At 43.6% G+C, this 21,975-nt stretch overlaps 1 protein-coding gene across 1 annotated transcript in view; it reads right to left on the minus strand.

The window, feature by feature from the left end:
• The window catches only part of LOC124612346 (probable cytochrome P450 301a1, mitochondrial), a 228,441-nt gene that overhangs the window by 136,825 nt on the left and 69,641 nt on the right, over positions 1–21,975 (minus strand). The window contains exon 4 of the mRNA XM_047140499.1: positions 6,742–6,854. Within this exon, the coding sequence (XP_046996455.1) occupies positions 6,742–6,854 (113 nt within the window). The remainder of the gene's footprint in view (positions 1–6,741; positions 6,855–21,975) is intronic.

Genomic DNA, 21,975 nt, shown 5'->3' on the forward strand with positions numbered 1-21,975 from the left:
CATGTCTGGAGAGCATACTGGCCACTATAGTCGAGCGATTTCCTTATCCTGAAGGAAGTCATTCACAAGATGTGCGAGATGGGGCACGAATTGTCGTCCATGAAGACGAATGCGTCGCCACTATGCTGCCGATATGGATGCACTATCGGTCGGAGGATGGCATTCACGTATCGTGCAGCCGTTATGGCGCTTTCCATGACCACATCTACATCTACGTGATTACTCTGCTACTCACAATAAAATGCCTGGCAGAGGCTTCAATGAACCACCTTCATGCTGTCTCTCTACCATTCCACTCTCGAACGGCACGAAGGAAAAACGAGCACTTAATTTTTTCCGTGCGAGCCCTGATTTTTCTTATTTTATCGTGACGATCATTTCGCCCTATTTAGCTGGGTGCCAACAGAATGTTTTCGCAGTCGGAGGAGAAAACTGGTGATTGAAATTTCATAAGAAGATCCCGTCACAACGAAAAACGCCTTAGTTTTAATGATTGCCAATCCAATTCACGTATCATGTCTGTGACACAATCTCCCCTATTTCGCGATATTACAAAACGAGCTGCTCTTCTTTGTACTTTTTCGATGTCATCCATCAGTCCCACCTGATGCGGATCCCACACCGCACAGCAATACTCCAGAATAGGACGGACAAGCGTAGTGTAAGCAGTCTCTTTAGTAGACCTGTTGCACCTTTAAGCGTTCTGCCAGTGAATCGCAGTTTGTGGTTTGCTCTACCCACAATATTATCTATGTGATCGTTCCAATGCAGGTTATGTGTAATTGTAATCCCTAAGTATTTAGTTGAATTTACAGCCTTCAGATTTGTGTGACTTATCGCGTAATCGAAATTTATCTGATTTCTTTTAGTACCTATGTGAATAACTTCACACTTTTCCTTATTCCGGGTCAATTACCACTTTTCGCACCATACAGATATCTTATCTAAATCATTTTGCAAGTCGTTTTGATCATCTGATGACTTTATAAGACCGTAAATGACAGCACCACCTGCAAACAGTCAAAGACGTCTACACAGATTATCTCCTATGTCGTTAATATAGATCAGGATCAATAGAGGGCCTATAAAACTTCCTTGGGGAACGCCGAATATTACTTCTGTTTAATCGACGACGTTTCGTCTATTACTACGAACTTTGACCTTTCTGACAGGAAATCACGAATCCAGTCGCACAACTGAGGCGATACTCCGCAAGCACGCAGTTTGATTAGAAGACGCTTGTGAGGAACGGTGTCGAAAACCTTCTGGAAATCGAAAAATATGGAATCAATTTGACATGCCCTGTCGATAGCACTTATTACTTCATGAGTATAAAGAACTAGTTGTGTTTCACAAGAACGATATTTTCTGAATCCGTGCTGACTAAATGTCAATAAATCGTTTTCTTCGAGGTACTTCATAATGTTCGAATACAGTATATGTTACAAAGCCCTACTGCAAATCGACGTTAGTGACATAGGTCTGTAATTCTGCGGATTACCCCTACTTCCCTTTTTGGGTATTGGTGTGACTTGAGCAATTTTCCAGTCTTTAGGTACGTATATTTCTGTGAGCGATTGGTTGCATATAATTGCTAAATATGGAGCTATTTTATCAGCATACTCTGAGAGGAACATGACTGGTATACAACCTGGACCGGAGACCTTGTCCGTATTAAGTGGTTTAAGTTGCTTTGTTACACCAAGGATATCTACTTCTATGTTTCTCATCTTGGCAGTTGTTCCTGATTGGAATTCGGGAATATTTACTTCGTCTTCTATGGTGAAGGAGTTTCGGAAAACCGTGTTTAATAACTCTGCTTTAGTGCCACTGTCATCAGTGACTTCACCGTTGTTGTCGAGCAGTGAGGGCATTGATGTGTCTTGCCACTGGTGTGCTTTATGTATTGCCAGAATCTCTTTGGATTTTCTGCCAGATTTCGAGACAGAATTTCGTTGTGGAAATTATTAAAAGCATCTCGCATTGAAGTACGCGCCATATTTCGAACTTCCGGAAAACTTTGCCAATCTTGGAGATTTTGCGTTCTTTTAAATTTGGCATACCTTTTTCGTTGCTGCTGCAATAACGATCTGATTCGTTTTGTGTGCCATGGGGGATCAGTACCACCACTTATTAGATTATGTGGTATATATCTCTCAATTACTGTTGATACTATCTCTTTGAAAACATTCCACAACTTTTCTACACTTACATAATCAGATCGGAAGGAGTGAAGACTGTCTCTTAAAAAGGCGTTAAGAGCATTTTTATCAGCTTTTTCAAATAGATACACTTTGCGTTTCTTTTTGATGGTTGTAGGTGTTACGGTACTCAGCCTAGCAGCAACTGCATTGTGGTCGCTAATCCCTGTATTCGTCCCAACACTCATTATTTGTCCAGGATTATTTGTTGCTAAAAGGTCAAGTATGCTTTCGCAACCATTTACGCTAATTGTTGAAAATAATTTTCTGAGAAAGCATTCAGTACAATTTCGGATGATGTTTTATGCCTCCCGCCGGCTTTAAAAGTACTCGTATAATTTTTCCAGCATATCGAGGGTAGATTGAAGTCACCACCGACTACAATTATATGAGCGGGGTACTTATTTGAAATGAGACTCAAGTTTTCTTTGAACTGTTCAGCAACTATGTCTTCTGAGTCGGGGGGGGGGGGGGGGGGGTCGGTAAAACATCCAGTTAATAGTTTTTGTCCGATTGTCAGGTATAACCTCTACCCATACTACACTCCTGGAAATTGAAATAAGAACACCGTGAATTCATTGTCCCAGGAAGGGGAAACTTTATTGACACATTCCTGGGGTCAGATACATCACATGATCACACTGACAGAACCACAGGTACATAGACACAGGCAACAGAGCATGCACAATGTCGGCACTAGTACAGTGTATATCCACCTTTCGCAGCAATGCAGGCTGCTATTCTCCCATGGAGACGATCGTAGAGATGCTGGATGTAGTCCTGTGGAACGGCTTGCCATGCCATTTCCACCTGGCGCCTCAGTTGGACCAGCGTTCGTGCTGGACGTGCAGACAACGTGAGACGACGCTTCATCCAGTCCCAAACATGCTCAATGGGGGACAGATCTGGAGATCTTGCTGGCCAGGGTAGTTGACTTACACCTTCTAGAGCACGTTGGGTGGCACGGGATACATGCGGACGTGCATTGTCCTGTTGGAACAGTAAGTTCCCTTGCCGGTCTAGGAATGGTAGAACGATGGGTTCGATGACGGTTTGGATGTACCATGCACTATTCAGTGTCCCCTCGACGATCACCAGTGGTGTACGGCCAGTGTAGGAGATCGCTCCCCACACCATGATGCCGGGTGTTGGCCCTGTGTGCCTCGGTCGTATGCAGTCCTGATTGTGGCGCTCACCTGCACGGCGCCAAACACGCATACGACCATCATTGGCACCATGGCAGAAGCGACTCTCATCGCTGAAGACGACACGTCTCCATTCGTCCCTCCATTCACGCCTGTCGCGACACCACTGGAGGCGGGCTGCACGATGTTGGGGCGTCAGCGGAAGACGGCTTAACGGTGTGCGGGACCGTAGCCCAGCTTCATGGAGACGGTTGCGAATGGTCCTCGCCGATACCCCAGGAGCAACAGTGTCCCTAATTTGCTGGGAAGTGGCAGTGTGGTCCCCTACGGCACTGCGTAGGATCCTACGGTCTTGGCGTGCATCCGTGCGTCGCTGCGGTCCGGTCCCAGGTTGATGGGCACGTGCACCTTCCGCCGACCACTGGCGACAACATTGATGTACTGTGGAGACCTCACGCCCCACGTGTTGAGCAATTCGGCGGTACGTCCACCCGGCCTCCCGCATGCCCACTATACGCCCTCGCTCAAAGTCCGTCAACTGCACATACGGTTCACGTTCACGCTGTCGCGGCATGCTACCAGTGTTAAAGACTGCAATGGAGCTCCGTATGGCACGGCAAACTGGCTGACACTGACGGCGGCGGTGCACAAATGCTGCGCAGCTAGCGCCATTCGACGGCCAACACCGCAGTTCCTGGTGTGTCCACTGTGCCGTGCGTGTGATCATTGCTTGTACAGCCCTCTCGCAGTGTCCGGAGCAAGTATGGTGGGTCTGACACACCGGTGTCAATGTGTTCTTTTTTCCATTTCCAGGAGTGTATTTCACATGAACTATCTACTTCAATTTCGCTACAAGGCAAACTACCTCTGACAGTAATAAATACTCCACCACCAACTGTATTTAATCTATCCTTTCAGAACACTGTTAGATCGTTTGAAAAAATTTCGGCTGAACTTATTTCCGGCTTTAACCAGCTCTCTGTACCTACTGCTATTTCAGCTTCAATGCATTCTATTAGGGCTTGGAGCTCTGGTTCTTTCCCAACACAGCTACGACAATTTACAATACCAATCGTTTCTACAACTTCCTTACTGTGTTTACCTGCCCACTTTCCGACGGACGCCCCTTCTGTCGTTCCCTCAGACCCTCTAACCTAAAAAGCCGCCCAGTCCCTTCCACACAGCCCCTGCTACCCGTCTAGCCGCCTCCGGTGTGTAGTGGACTCCTGACCTATTAAGCGGAACACCAGCGGCGTATGTCGGCCCCCCATAATGCCACCCCAATAACACCAGGGTACCTTCACCCTGCTGCACTCGCTGGACAGTGTGTCTGAGGCGGTCAGCCTGACCGGGTTGCTCCAAACACGCATCCGACGATTGTCTGGTTGAAGGCATGCGCGACACTCATCGGTGAAGAGAACGTGGTGCCAGTCCTGAGCGGTCCATTCGGCATGTTGTTGGGCCCATCTGTAGCGCGCTGCATTGTGTCGTGGTTGCAAAGATGGACCTCGCCATGGACGTCGAGAGTGAAGCTGCACATCATTCAGCCTATTGAGCACAGTTTGAGTCGTAACACGGTGTTCTGTGGATGTACGAAAAACATTATTCAACACGTGACGTTGCTGTCAGGGTTCTTCCGAGCCATAATCCGTAGGTAGCGGTCATCCACAGCAGGAGTAGCTCTTGGGCGGCCTGAGCGAGGCATGTCATCGACAAATCCTGTCTCTCTGTATCTCCGCCATGTCCGAGCGAGATCGCTTTGGTTCACTCTGAGACATCTGAACACTTACCTTGTTGAGAGCCCTTCCTTGCCCAAACCGCGGTGTTGACTGTCTAGGCATGGTTGAATTACAGATAACACGAGCCGTGTACCTCCTTCGTGGTGAAATGACTGGAAATGATCGGCTGTCGGACCCTCTCCGTCTGATAGGTGCTGCTCATGCATGGTTGTTTGCATCTTTGGGCTGGTTTAGTGACAGCTCTGAACAGTCAAAGGGACTGTGTTTGTGATACAGCAAGCACAGTCAGCGTCTATCGTTAGGAGTTCTGGGAACCGGGGTGATGTAAAACTTTTTTTGATGTGTGTATATACCCTTAACTAGAAACTGATAAAATAAAATTAAAATTAATAAACCTAAAAAGTTAGGAAAAGAAATTCAAAAAATCAGGTCACTGTGTACGACGTTCGTGTATGAACATTTTCGTGTCATCTGCAGACAGTAGTTAAAATCCATTTAATCCTGGCGTTCCAGAACGCGTGATAAAGACAGTGGTGACATTGAGTGGGCGATCAATGAGATGTCCAAGTGTTATAAATAGATGGGTGGGTACGGAGTGCTTACATTTCAGTGATCTTTTCAATGTGCGTGTTATTAATCAGTTTAAGAAATAACCAAAAAAAGAAGACACTACTACCCGCAAATCAATTTGGGGTGCGTGATTATACGATGAGAAGCGCTGTTTGGTCAACCAACATATCCACTCATAAAATCACTATCCTTATTGTAGCGAACAGTTTCTTGTCCAACTCCCAATGTACTTTTGGGGAACGCAACTATAAAAAATGTATAACGTTATCGGTTTAACACTGTTAGAATTCAGCCATTGTATAGCTGTACGTACCTTGTTTATCTAAAATGATATTTACGGAGTCAGTCTGCTTAGGTTGGTGGTAAGGTGCTTGCCTCCCGTGCAAGCGACACCTGCTTCGATTCCCGGCCGGGTTGTAGATTTCCTCCGCTGGTGGACTGGGTGTTGTGTTGCCCTCGTCATCATTTCACCCTCATCACCGGCGCACAAGTCGCCCTAAGTGGCGTCGAATGAAATAAGACTTCCACTTGGCTACCGAGCTTCCCCGAATGGGGCCTTCCGGCCAACGATGCCAGAGGCTCATTTCCATTTTACTATTTACGGAAACTAAACCTTAAGTTGCACTTATAAAAACATGCAAACGCACTAAGAACAAACATTTGTGCTTCGGGGTTTCATTGCCCCGTGTATCATCAACACTGTTGTAATAACTACTCCGCCTGTGCGGAAATCGTCGTGTTAAACTTCATTCGCTACGGGGTCTATCCTAGTGGTAACCAGTAATGTGACGTACTACGCCTGTGACCCGTATGTGAAGCAATGGCATAATTACGTCAGCCCTCGTGCCTACATCATCATCACTGTCACTACACCATGCTCGCGTGTGCCTTATCTCTGACCATATATGTCACTCCTCGAAGAAGCGCAAGGCCAGTACTTTAATCCGTAGGAACCAAGCTGCAAGTGGTGTTAATTATTAATTATTTTTAGTAAAAACTATGATTTGTGAGTGATAACGGAATTTTGTTTCCTTATATGTAAAAGCATGTTAGCCTGGTACTTTGTGAACATGAAGTGGTACTTACGTGGCGACGAGGCCGTAGCGGCCGCGGAACCAGTCGGGCCTCACGTGTTTCCGGTAGTACATGGTTGAATCGTTGCCGGACCTCATTGGAAACTGACCTTCGTTGCCGAATGCCTAACACAACAGACAACTCTCATTTAGACTCACGACTGTGCGACTGTATTGTACGATTGTGAGCATTCTATATGAACACTAATGCGTCATCTGGAATGTTAACAAATTAATATTTTCGTAGTGATGGAGCGTTATAATGCAGAAACCAAGGAAACGATTAATCATTAGAGAGCCATACATGAATACTGGGCTGAACTTCACCAATACAAGTACGTACAAACTCACACCTGTATACTCCGTGTTATCATAAATAATGACGTAAATGCATACAGCTGAAAGTACGCAAAACACGCAGCAAAAATGGCTCAGTAAACCAAGATCTGCAAATGAAGTACTTGCAAGATACTTGCGACTTTTAGGTTACTAGCCACTATTGGCGTGATGCTGGTTCTTGGTATGGTCTTCGTTTACATATTCGAGACGTGTATTTGCAAATGGAATCGATACAATGGTACAGTTCACAGTCAGGGTGCCTCTCATGTCAGTTGTTTGTGGAGCGTCAAGCTGCACGAGCGTTCATGGTAGCATGGAACGTTACAATAACGAGGGGTATGTGGATATACATTTCATGTGTGCTAGGGCTAACGGCTACGCACGGAAGGTTGCATGATTGTATCACGAAGCTTAATGTGCCCGAAATCTACTCGAATGTCTAACGTTTACAAGCTTACGTCACCGCCTCCCAGAAATTGGGAGCTTTCAACATGCTGTCAGAACGGATGGGCCCGTACGAATTACACGTGTACTTGAAGATGAGATACTGGAAATAATCGAACACTCCAAGAATTGGACGAGGGGACTTGCCACACAAGTTCCTGGAATGAATAATGCATCGCAGTGCACTGTACGCGTAAAACCTTCAGCGAGTTCAGTGTATTAGGCAGCCTGACTTTGATCCTAGACCAATGTTCTGTCAGTGGATGCAGCAAAAAGCTATAGGCAACCCTATGTTTGACAATTTTGACAATAACATTTTATTGGCAGAGGAAGGAGGATTCACTCGTGATGGTGTGATTACATCCAAGGCCTTAACCTAGATAATTAAGTAATCAAAATTTACATTTGTGCAAATATGAAGTTTGTGAAAAATTCTGGGAGTAGAAATTTTTGTAAAATATACTATTAATGAGGGTTCTAAAAGTGAAATACATGCATACTGAATTGAACCTAACAGTAATCTGCTAAATTATATGTTATTATTTTTTTCTATTAACTTTTACACCTCTAGATCTACACGTTCCATATCACTTCTAGACTACAGAAACTGTCAGTATAGATTTGCATATTTGGAATTACATTGTATCACTTTAGAATACGTCGGTTTTTATGCATACCCCACACAGAAGCCTTTTCGAAATCAAAATAATTTTGAGATGGCCCATCAGTATTAATCATCAGTTTACTCTTTCCACAGGAAGACTATTTCTGATTTCTGTTTTTATATTGTTCATGCAACTAAAGCGACACTCACAGTCAAGTGTTTTCTGGGGAATGATAGCGGCGTACTCTATAATCAAATCCATAAGAGGAAATTCTTAAGTCATCTTATTAACACAAATGAACTCTATTAGCTCTTCGAAATTCATTCCATTGCATCTACTGTTCAGTGGCTACTTAAATAATGCCCCCCCTCCCCCCTCACTGCAGGGCTGTCCGCATTGCCACCCGCACCGCCCCCGCTATTCAGCCTGTACGCTATTCGTTCGTTTCTTTCGTCAGTCGAATCGACTGAAACGAGTTATAGAGTAACTGTACTTTCCTATGTAGCACGCCCTTAATGATCATGTTTTTGTTATGTAAACGTTGTCTGTTGGTCGTAGATCTGACTATCATAGTTTGCACATGCTGTACAAAATATTTGCTTGTCTACCTGCATCGACTACTACAGTAGTAAAAAGTTTTTTATCACTGCGGCATACAAAGACATGGCTGAGGTCTACAGTGAAGGAGGATCGACTTAATGGCTCAGCTCTGTTAAACACTCACCCTAACATTGATTGTCCTATTGAAGATGTAGTTAACCAATTTGCGAAGAAGAATAGGCGCACAGAATTCATCATTTAAGGAAGAGAATCACAAATGTAACTTTTTTATATCATAAAATGGCATTGTCTTGTAGATGTATATAATCAGTTTAAGTAAAACTTTCTTAAATTTTCCGTGTGACTTCATTATTTTTTATTACAGTAAAAGGAAAGGTAGCTCAATATATCTTTAGCTCCCCCTCCTTGAGGTTTTTCGATATCCGCCATTGGTGTGTATACATATCTATGACTTGCTCATTGCCACAGTGGTCATCATTTTTATAGTATTAAGGATACAGTATTTTAAATTCTCCTGTCTTATCTAAATCTGCTAATCACCCGTTTATATTTATAAGCAAGATACCTAAGATTTGCAGGTCGCGTATTTAATATCTCTTCTATGCTGCAACGAATGTTGTATTGTGCTTCCACGAAGCTGTAACTTCTTGAAATTCTGGAGGTGCTTTATCAATAAAAGGACTGTCATTTGGACCATGTTTCAATTTAGGGTCCTAGAGCTCTTCTAGGGCATAGTTCATGGAAATTTGCATGCAGTCAAAATATAAATTGACTTTTGAAAATTCAGATAGAATTTATTAACAAGAAACACCACATCTTTAGTAAAACAAAATACTGTCAGAAATGATAAGCAGTTTAAATTTTTTAGCAGTTATCTTTTCCCAGCACAGGTACCAAGGAATTCCAATTTACAGATTGAATTTACCGCATGTCCCAATGAGAGCAAGTGAATGGCAAAAGTCTTAACAAATTTTTTCCTTGGCTCATTAAGTATTTCTTCTGTAACTTTTAATGCTTTTCGAATTCATACTACACGCAAATGATTGAATTTCTCCAGTTTAATGCACTTTGCACCATTCATATAACATTTCCACCAATTGTTTATTTGGTACGTCTATTGTAGTACCAGATTTTGTTCCTTTTTATGTCCGTTTTTACTTTCACTAGGACTAGGACTTCGTTCCATTTTATTTTTTTTTTGCTTAAAACAAATTCATCAATCACTTCTTAAAATGTACAGTCACACGCAGTGTGCATTTGATGAGAGTAAGTGTATTACCACGGATACCCAATCAATAATGAGGTCAACTAGCTGGGAGGGAAAGCGCATATCGTTTGCCTGAGTGACACGCTGTTAAGGCGTGTTCATACCCCTAACTTTGTTGTGTTTTCAGTCTCAGTTGTTTGGTTCTGTGTGTGATTGTTGTTGCTTTCTGGGGCGGAAGGCGGCAGTTCGTTTGTTTTCATGACAGATGGTTATGGCTTCTTTGTGTTTGTAGCCTAATTGGGATTCTCCTGCACCAGTGCCAGCTTTCGCAATGCTCAAAAGAACGAAGTTCTACACGCACCCGCTCTCTCCTCTTGGAGGCGGAAAGAAAGGTGGGTGGAAAAAAAGTTTGTTTCTGTGGCACAACGTTGTCACAGTTTTGCGAAATCTATTTTAAAATTCGTGTCATTCTTCGATCTCGGGTAGCGAAAAGCGACAAAAGCGACTGTGACTTAAACCCTGGTCATCTAGGCACCAATCCGCGTGCTGTGCCCAAGTCTCTACATCAGCTACCTTTCTTACTGAACGTGTGTTTACTTACCAGGTGATGGTCTTACAGCACCAAAAAATGAACAGAACGACCTTCTGGGATAGCGTTTACATAGAATCGAATCACTGGTGGCTGGTAACCACAGAGCAACAATCATCTCGTCAACGGTTCGTTTGCGGAACTGTGTTTACTGAGCTATTTTTACTCTTATACGCTGTTCATCATAAGAGTAAACCTGATGTAAACAAAGAAACGCTATAATTGGTGAGAAGCCGCAAAACACGTACACTGGCGTTGTTACGCTCTTAGAATTAGGTTCTACTAGTGTATTAGACGTATTATTACTAAGTTACGTCAAACGAAACTTTAAAATATTCTAATGTATTAACAACCATCAACCTGTTTCTTAATCAACTTTAGCTATGTAGTTTTTATTTCACAAGTCGTGTACAGTCACAGTCTCTGTACTCTTGTACTCTGACCGTCGCGCTGTCAATACACAGTATGAAAATGGCTGAGGCTGCTTCTTGTTCCGTAGAGCAAAATGCATGTGGAACACGATTCAAGAGTGCCGAGAAACAGGTTGTTCTTAATGTTTTTCATGACTTTACATCAAAAATCGGCTCTGAAGTTTACCGAGGAACTGTATTTAATACAGCTGAGACCCATTTACATATTGGATGTATAGCGGAATCGGTAGCGTACTGGCGCAGTTCATTGATCGCTGGTTCAAGTCTCGCCTGGGTCATCCTTTTTTTCGTTCAATTTGGAATACCTACATCTCGCAAAACGAGGATAATGGAATGTAGTCAAATTAAATCGGGTGATGCTGAGGGAATTAGATTAGGAAATGAGACACATAAAGTAGTAAAGGAGTTTTGCTATTTGGGGAGTAAAATGATGGTCGAAGTAGAGAGGATATAAAATGTAGACTGGCAATGGGAAGGAAAGCGTTTCAGAAGAAGAGAAATTTGTTAACATCGAGTATTGATTTAAGTGTCAGGAAGTCGTTTATGAAAGTATTTGTTTGGAGTGTAGCCGTGTATGGTAGTGTAACATGGACGATAAATAGTTTGGACAAGAAGAGAATAGAAGCTTTCGAAATGTGGTGCTACAGAAGAATGCTGAAGATTAGATGGGTAGATCACATAACTAATGAGGAGGTATTGAATAGAATTGGGGAGAACAGGAGTTTGTGGCACAACGTGACAGAAAGAAGGGACCGGTTGGTAGGACATGTTTTGAGGCATCAAGGGATCACAAATTTAGCATTGGAGGGCAGCGTGGAGGGTAAAAATCGTAGAGGGAGACCAAGAGATGAATACACTAAGCAGTGTAGGCTGCAGTAGGTACTGGGAGATGAAGAAGCTTGCACAGGATAGAGTAGCATGGAGAGCTGCATGAAACCAGTCTCAGGACTGAAGACCACAACAACAACAACATCTTGCAATATAAAATTCATAATTTTTTTTAATAATAGACACATTTTTGTTTCTAATTACATACTGCACGCGAAACTGTTTTCATTTCCAGTACAAATCCTTAATTATCAATATTTTATGAAAGATTATTAATAAAGGTTGCTAAAATTAAGAACACCTGACAGTTTATATTTTTAGGAAAAACTGATAAGTCAAATACTCTTTATTTGGACTATGTCCATTGTTTTATAGCGCAATCGTAGCCTGACATGTACAACGGTGATAAGTGTCGTAGAAACATGAGAAACAATCGTTTTCGCAGCATCGAGCACGCCATATAAATGCTGAATTTTTACATTTGCCATTGTACTATTACAATATGAACCCAACAGAACGGATCTGGAGCCAACTTAAGAGATTTGCCGAGGGAAATAAGAAGTCTGTTAAGCTACCAGACGTACATGTCACTGCAGAACGCTGGAGGGATGGAGAACGGCACGTCAGAAAATAAAAGGAGAAAATGCGGGGGCCCCCGTGGCTTCGCGGATTCTATTGTTCATCGACTCGTTGTAAACGTAGTAGATGACAATTCCAGAACTGAAACGCATTTCTAGGACTGTGATAAGGAAGGCGCTAAGAGATTACCAGGCGACCGACTGTAATTAATACCTTCAGTGGTTTCAGTATTCAGCAGTACAGTGACGTACCTCCAGTATTCTTTTGCATCACACATAGCTCGCTCAGAAAAATCACCCTGTGTTTAAATTAGGAATATTCATCACCCTTATTTGTAATTAGAGTACTATGTTAGGTGAGAATGAGATAATTTTATGCTTCCCGTCTCGCCACGTGCGGTTACGGAGTTCTGCCGAATATTATTTCATTCTCCTTAAAAATTAAATGTCATTCAAAGCTATATTGTTTCACTGGTCGTCTCTGTTTTCGTATGAACTGCAACTGCTCACATCATTGCAGATTAGGTGGACCAGCTGGCCGGCCAGTGCTGTGCAATTTCAATGCACTGGTACTGCAGTTGTCCAGCATTATCGCTTAATCTATGTGCGTGTAACACAGCATACATCGTATTCTGATGATTGTATTTGAGTGTAATGGACAGAGCTTGATTACCGCTCCATGTGGAACGAATCCAATGAGATTCAAGCAAACGCGGCAGAATACATGATGTAATGTTTACATCTGATTTATTCTTGTGATGCAAACAGTATACTGTCGTGTACTTAACAAATGGTTCAAATGGCTCTGAGCACTATGGGACTTAACATCTGAGGTCTTCAGTCCCCTACAACTTCGAACTATTTAAACCTAACTAACCCATGGTCATCACACACATCCATGCCAGAGGCAGGATTCGAACCAGCGACCGTAGTGGTCTAGCGGTTCCAGACTGAAGCGCCTAGAACCACTCGACTACACCTGCCGGCTCGTGTACTTAGAAGTGTTTGCTTTTACGCTATTAATTATGATACACCCTGTACACACTGGTAAGCCGAAACATGATTGCTGACTTTACAGCGTGTTGGTGTATGTTTGGCACGCAGTACAGTAGCAGTTCTGCATGTCGTGTACCCGACTAGTCCTTTGTCGTTTCCGGAGGTACGTGTCACCATGAATCTATGCACATGTCACGCAGTTCCCGTAAATTATGGGCCAGCGGTTTGTAGACGCAGCACTGGTGCCCAATAGCTTCCTAGATGTGTTCCGTTCGGTTCAGTTCAGACGGTTGCCTGGACTTCCACTGGGGTCGTATTCGTCGGACTAACACGTTGTCCGTAAGGTCATACGACTACCGTCGATCGATGAAGTTCGTCCACTTCAGATGAGTAACATCCGTCATTCGGCCAACAACCAATAGACGCGAGGAAATTGAACTGAGGACTTACCTGACCAGATCATTACCAGCGTCAAAACTTGGACCAATGCAAACTACTTTCAACGTATGTCTTTCTAAGATACGACAAGTGATTGAATTTGAGTTTGGAATAATGGAAACTGCAACAAAATAGTGCTGAATCTGATAAGCCTGATAATGTAGCAATTATACTCAAATGTATATACTTGTTTCACAACATCGCAATTGACAAAGAACTGCATTACTTGCCATCTGACACAGTCGACAAGAAGTTATGCATCTCTCGGCGAGAATCGCAGTGTCACTGCTGTGTAATCCATTCTAGTCAAATTTATGATATTTTGCTCAGGGTAAGTACATGAATGAAAACGGTTTGAGTACTTCAGAGAATCTTCACGGTAAATAATAACAGCCAAACAGTTGCAGGATAAAGATTTACTGAAAGCCTTGACTACGGTTTCGGTATATCTAAATATACCTTCATCAGAAGCAAAGATACACTACAATCACATCCTGCAGTGAAGGTACATAAAACAATCGTCGTCAGTAGTGAAAGTTAAAATATCATCTCCATCTGTACAGCATGTTTATGAAGAGATGGTCGATGCGAACACGGCATACTATTAGTACTTAGCCTGACGACGATCGTTTTATGCACCTCCACTGTAGGATGTGATTGTAGTGTATTTTTGCTTCTGATGAAGGTATGCTTAGATATACCGAAATCGTGGTCAAGGATTTCAATAAATCTTTATCCTGCAACTGTTTGGCTGTTATTATTTATGCTGAAGATTTTCAACAGTTGCTTCTTCACCCATGTCTATAATTTTGACTTCAGAGAATACTAGTTACATAGGGTGAACGTTTGATTGAAGATGTTTTTCCCAATTTTGATTTTAAATAACCTTCCACAATATTTTAAACAGTTTTACTGAATGGAGAGCTTGCAATCGATCTGTGATGTACGAAGAGAGCAGAGAATTCTACAGAAAAATATAACAAAATGTATCTTTTCCGTACTGTTTCCGTCGCCAAGCCGCACTAAATCGATCTGACAGACGTAGACAAGGTGGAATTACGGGACTGTGGAAAGTCCTATATAATTCTCAGTGTGCTTTTAAATAAAATTTCTAGAATATCTTAAAGAGTCTTATTCACTGTAGGCTGTGCATAACGTACCGTATGTTCAATAAATCGGGACACACAGTATTATATTTTCTGCTATCTTATGATTACCATTGCCCTTACTTGCACACTCATGTCTTCTGCAACTTTCAACCACAGCTTCGTCTGTAAATCGCGATGGTGGTCTCTCTTATCTTGCTATTCCAAGGGTGACCTGCTCTCATTCACAACACTTAGCACCTTCTCTACGCACAAAGCTGGTAATGAAGTGCTAAACTTACACAGACACAAGGAACAACAAGCAGTCGCCTGCAACGATTACTTCGGGACAGTGCAACTTTACTGACATCCGTCAGTCAGTCGTCCGTGTACGGCCGTATGTTTGCAGTGGACGCCTGTATATGGCACTATAAGCCTTGGGAGTACTCGGTCGCTTGCGGTCGTATACGGACGTCCAACTCGTCGGACGGATACCGTTCCAATGGGCCCTCAGTCTTAGGTCGCCATGACGTACATCAAGAGTTCACTATTATTCTGGCCGGCCGCGGTGGTCTAGCGGTTCTAGGCGCTCAGTCAGGAACCGCGCGACTGCTACGGTCGCAGGTTCGAATCCTGCCTCTGGCATGTATGTGTGTGATGTCCTTAGGTTAGTTAGGTTTAAGTAGTTCTAAGTTCTAGGGGACTGATAACCACAGATGTTAAGTCCCATAGGGCTCAGAGCCATTTGAACCACTATTATTCTCTTCGATCACCGTAAGACGTTTCTTGTATCACAGACTGTTACACACCGTGAAGAAATCAACGAACATGAAGGGCTGCAGATGGTCTGCAATAATGTTAACGTGGTTCGCAACTGTCATGATGCCTCCAATGACTAATAACAATTCAAATGAAAACCCAGAAGTATCTCCCGCGTAGCACAGTGCTGCTTCCTCTGGCTTGTGTTCGTGGAGTGATGCACGTTTCGAGCAAAAGGCTGTCTGAATGATGGAGCATCCGGACACGGCCATCGAGCAGTTGTGATAGAACACGTGATTCTTACGACTAGGCGATCCATTTCCATTGATATAAGATCCTACCCAGCGGTCCTATGCCCGCTGCAATCGTAACTGACTATGTCGTTGGTTCAACGTTTGAACTCGTAGGCGTTGGCTGCTGCGGAGTTCCATATTAAAAAATGTGCGCTGAACGGTGCGCTGTTTTAACACTCGTTCTTTCACCAGCATTGTACTCTGAGGTACGATCGCCGCCTTTCCTGCTTTACAGGCCGGGAACACCACAGAACTCCACCTTCAGCGACGACGCTTCGAGGTGCTGAAACTTGTCACCTACTCGCGGTTCCACAGCAACTACTTTCCATAAGATGCTCACGATAATAGAACGTTAACAGGCAAGCAGGTTCGCCGTTTACTAGATTCTCGTTTCCGAACGCCGGGCCATAGCAATCTGCCCATAGTGGAAGTTACGCATTTGCGGCCCGTATAATCAATGGAATGATTGTTCATTCTCCTCTACTCCGCTTATATAGTTACTTGTTTTCACTTCAGTCAGCCAAATGTCTCGAAAGCGACGCATCGTCGCATCGTACGATAAATGAGATAGTTTTCTGTACTACAACAGCCACCTACTGCCCTCCCATTGTGCGTGGACCGGGTCAACTTTGTATTTTCAAACGGTAATCGCACGTCACCCCCCCGCCCCCACCCCCGGCAATGTTTATTTTTTATTGGGAATCTATACAAAAAATACGTACGGTTTACTCAAACCATTGTCTCCCATTCGCGATAGTTAGCTCCGTAATTGACAAATATGAAATGTGTCTGTTTTTGCAATTAAGAACCGATGCATTGGCTTGTACATTTCATTTAAGATGTAACTGCAAACCTTTGTACGCTTGCTTAGTTGGATGGTAACGTGCTCGCCTCCCATGCAAGCGGGCCCGGGTTCGATTCCCGGCCGGGTTGGAGATTTTCTCTGCTCGTGGGCTGGGTGTTGTGTTGTCCACATCATCACTTCATCATCGTCATCGGCGCGCAAGTCGCTCAATGTGGCGACGACTGAAAAAAGACTTGCACTTGGCGGCCGACCTTTCCAGATTGAGGCCTCCCGGCCTATGATGCCATACGCTTATTTCCATTTTGTTGTAAACCTTTGTCTTCTAAAGATTGATACTGACCATGAAACGTTACTTGAGTATTGAAAATGTGATTCTAGAGCACGAATGATATGGCTAGACATTGATATTTCTGGCGAATAAGCTACTTGTATGGTAACGTAGTTTTCTGTTCTTGCGGGGTTGATTGTGATTAGTCCCCAAATCCTTCGAATGTCTGATTTCGGTGGTTGTCCTCGAACCCCGCCATCAGGGCGACTGATCACGGTGTGTGTTTCCACCCAACCGCCGTAAATCTAGCGTTGCTCGATTTGTGGCTAGCGGCGGAATAAAATCCACAACCATTGTAATAAAGTATAATATCTATGAAATGATAGTGAGAGGCGCAACTACCATGGGTACATACATATCCCGTAAACATTCACACGCTCACCTCATCACCCATGGCCTAATCACGCGGCACGCCCCAGTGCAGTGCAGGGGCCTTACATTGCGTTTTTCCTCCTTAAAATACAGCTGCCTTTCATTGGGCTAAACGGAAATGTTCCCTGAGGCCCAGAATTCCCCTACGATCCTCCAATGGTGATGAAATCCTACCCCACTGTGCTTCTAATCCTATCTTTTACGCGTATTGTCAACACCTGAGTTCCTATTACATTTCGTTTAGGAACACCATAAGCAACTTTCGTTTATGTTCAGAATTCTCGATCCAATCTGAAGTACTGGGTTCTATTAGTTAAACGTACATCGAACTAATCACACGTATGCGTCAGACGCGTTTGCGCCAAACACCTTTCGTGGATTTAGAGAGACGCAACCTACCTTTTCAGGTGCATCTATGGGTTGCAAGATATCGTGTATGAATGAAGGAAACTGTGATTCACAAGTGTGGTTTTCATCTAAACCTGCCGGCAGCGGTGGCCGAGCGGTTCTGGGCGCCTCAGTCCGGAACCACGCGACTGCTGCGGTCGCAGGTTCGAATCCTGCCTCGGGCATGGATGTGTGTGATGTCCTTAGGTTGGTTAGGTTTGAGTAGTTCTAAGTTATAGGGGACTGATGACCTCAGATGTTGGGTCCCATAGTGCTCAGAGCCAGAACCATCTAAACCTGCAATCCAGGACAAGTACTGAACTTTCTGCAACGTTCTATGTCGTCCCGCATCATTCGTCGGAGACCAGCAGCAGCCAGACAAGGGAATTACCCTCCGTTGCCTAGGCTGACGTTAACACAACACAGGTGGCTACGTTTGAACTGGTGCTGTAACGGCGAAGCATAGCTGCTCATGAATGACACCATATAGCGTTCAACCGTGAATAGCGGTCTTTCCACTATCCCGGAGGACTATCGTCGGCGAGTATGGAGTATGGTGACCCCGGGGAGAGGGAGGGGAGGGGGGTTTAGATCCCTTTCTTCCGATGTTTTCGAGAGGCACAGTACGGTTACTGCTGGAGTCATAAGGGGGGGATCCATCAGATATGACTTCCCGTGACTACTGTCAGTGATTGAGAGAACTCAAACGCCCACGTTACGCCGCGGCGTCCTGCGTCCTCTTTTATTACCTCTCATGCGACAGTGAAGTGTTGCAATATTTCAACAGGACAAGGCTCGTGCAGACGTGGCACGTGACCCTATGACGTCTGCATAACGTAGAATTACTCCCCAAGATCGCCAGATCCACCGCCGATATAGCTTGTGTGCAAGTAGGTCAGATGTCAATTGTCCTAGTGTCAGTGTCCAGGATGTAAAGCACCGTTTACAACAGTTCTTTGTCAGCTTGCCTCAGGAGAGGATATGACTGATTTGTGACATCCTTGCCAATCATATGAGTGGTGCATCCAGGACAGAAGCGGCACAACGTCATACTGACAGCTGCGCTCCTACTCTCAAGTTCTTTGTAAGTTTGACTCGGTTATGTAATCACTGAAATAACATCACATACCCTCTCAACCCGTCAAGTCTCACATTTATGCTTCCCCTTGTAGGTGCTTCGCGCTTTTGTCACGTAGTGTACGTGACAGAGTTTTTCCGCCTGCTCTAGAAAGGTGACAGGAAAGCATAATGGTTTACAGATCTCTCTGGCATGTGTGTTACAAGTAGTGGTCTGTCACTTGCGGTAAACCATTACAGATGATTTTCGAAATTAGTGGTCCGTCTGTCGTACTTAAATTTATGATAATGTGGCGGAGAAAAAGCGGTAACTAGGTGACTATGTTAGGTGTATAACCAGAATACACAGGTTTTGGCATCATATAGAAATTTCAATGTTACCATAAGCCTCCTTAACACCTAAGAAAGACTGCAAACGTATAAACAATGTCTGAGAAGTTCAGTTGCACATTCCCAACAGACACGAGCGCCCATACGATTGTTTTTGGGGGTGGGGGCACACCGGGGGTATGAAGAATTTTTTATGCTTTGGAAGACGAAATGCGACTTGTAAGTAACCATAATTAAGTTCCAGTTCAAACCATGTTGAAAACCACCGCAATACTGACTTTTAAATCATTTTTATAGAAAATCATTTGACTGCACTATATTTTTTGCCCCCATGAATGGGCACCCTTACTAACAGACACTCCTAGTGAGCCCATCGTGGTGACATATTTCCCGAAACCTAAACTCCTGTAAGAGAACAATGTACGAGATACAAGACAGTACTTCCGTGCACCTTTTATCTTTTTTGTAAATAAGGAGGAGGGGCTACTGGTTGCCCATGAGATTCGCGATAAGCACGATGGTTGCTGCCCTTACGTCAGTCACTACTCTCCTTTTAAAATGGATGCAATAATCGTTGCTTTTAACGTGCTTGCACCAATGGCCTTCTTGAAGATCATGCAATCGACACCGGACACGCTCCGGCAAAATACTGTGCACATCTCGTAGCTTGTGTTGTCAGCCGCTAGAATTACTGTTTGTTGGTGGCAAATACATATAAGCGTGTCGGCTTCCGGACCTTGTATTTTCCCAGATAACATTTACGAGGGGCACCGTCCGTTGCTTGTCATAGGCCCACAGGAACATATTTTAATCAGTCAAATGATGACAATTCATCCTGGTTTTAACACAGACAGGACAACCGTCATTGACGATGGTTCTACCAACAGAAGAAAGCTGAGAACTTTGCTAAACCATGTCATATGTTACTCTGCGACGTTCTGTTATAACTCCTTATACCATATGACACTGCAGTATGTATGCCAAAAGGTGCAACTTTAAAGTTCCGAAACTGGTTGTGAGAGTCTCTAGGTGCAACTTTAAAGTTGCGAAACTGGTTGTGAGAATCTCTAACCAACTTCAATAAATGCAACTACTGCAAACTACTGGAATTTCATTGTTTCATATTTTAAAAATTTTAACCCCTGTATGTAAACATCTCTGTTATACTATATTAACAGTCAATCAATTAGGTATCCATTACGTAGTCCTATAATTGGTGTAGATACAGTGCACTCTCAAATTGAATGTGTCTGTTTCTTCTCAACTATTACAATGGTATCTCCACTTGTAGATAAAAGTTGATGTCATTTCAATGTGAGAATACGTTATTGATGGTTCATAGTACAAACAGATTTCATCTATCGTTCTTACAGGATTTTCTGTAATGATTCATGTTAGCAAGTATCAGCTTGGGGTTGACGAAGATAATGTTTCGTGATCCACACTATAAAATAGAATCAGTGTTATTAGCAGCCTAGTATTGCTTTTTATTTTCATTTGACCTAAATGTACTGTGGGTTAAGCATAAAATGGCCTTTCAAGGAATGCGGCAGTTTTCACCAATCGAAACTGTGTGCTACGACTCACTGAAACTATATTTCTTATAACCAACTACTGCATAACACCAACGTCTAATCAAGCTATGTAATGTAGAGAAAAAAACACAGACATCATAGCCAGAAGTTAAAAAACCAGCTGCACGATCTTATGAAGGAATGAAGACGGTGATCCGAAGAAATTTTTTTTTATACACTAGGGGAAATTGGGCTGCATTTACAGTCATCACAACATAACCAAGGAAAGTGCTGAAACAAGACAGACATGAACCTTGGTCAAAGACGACACTACAAAAACATGGAGATAAAAAACCGATATCTAGAAAATACAACTTCGCTATGACAAGAAAATTATTCATAACAATAAATAATTATTCCGAGTACAAAACAGATCCAACGAGCTGTAAGACGTCATGGTCTCCTGACATTCATGCTTACGTGTTCCGCACATATTCCACACATCAAGGCGCTTCATTCGAACCCAAACTAGATAAGATAAAGTCAGTGTTGTATGAATTCATGTAAACGATATGCAAATAACAAATATATCGCAAGTGCGCACCAGGGTTGAAATTCTCGAGGCTGGCGTACACACACACATTCAAGGCACGACGGTCACAAAAGCTTTTAGTTTGGGAGAGGCAAACCACATGCCAGGAGGCCGGTCCCTTGGGAAGACAAGTCAACCTATCTACGTCGGTCGGTGACTGCCCGTAGAGCAGACAGCGTTTGCCCACGTGAAAAGGAGAACAACCCTGTCTCTGGCTCAAAAGCAAATTCCGCTACATTGTGTGGGAGCGCCCAGCCAACGCATTCTTTACAAACATAGCACGCAGTTTCAGAGGTTTTCACAGGGAGACAGCAAACGACAAACGCCGAAGCTACAGATTTCCGGATTGGTCGCCTTAAACGAAACGTTATTCTCCCGTTTTAGAAGAGCAATGCTGATTGTCAGACGATATTCCTGACGCCTTGAGCTAAAAGAGTAATGGAAGAGACCGAAAGATATACCCCTTCACGTCTGGTGTGGCGAGGGGCCGTTCCGTTGTCGCTGTTGGAGCGAGCACACGTAACGATAGCGTGTGCGCTCATACGTGTACTCAAAGGGCGAGGAACTAGCCTCTCCTCAGTACTTCACGGGGAGAGCACCTCTGTCGAGAGCGAATCGGAGTGCAACTCTATATTGAGTCCTTGTGATTAAGTGTTGTTCACTGTGTTGGCCGTTACACTTATTATGCG

Source organism: Schistocerca americana, chromosome 4 (assembly GCF_021461395.2).
Source record: "Schistocerca americana isolate TAMUIC-IGC-003095 chromosome 4, iqSchAmer2.1, whole genome shotgun sequence".
Taxonomy (NCBI): domain Eukaryota; kingdom Metazoa; phylum Arthropoda; class Insecta; order Orthoptera; family Acrididae; genus Schistocerca; species Schistocerca americana.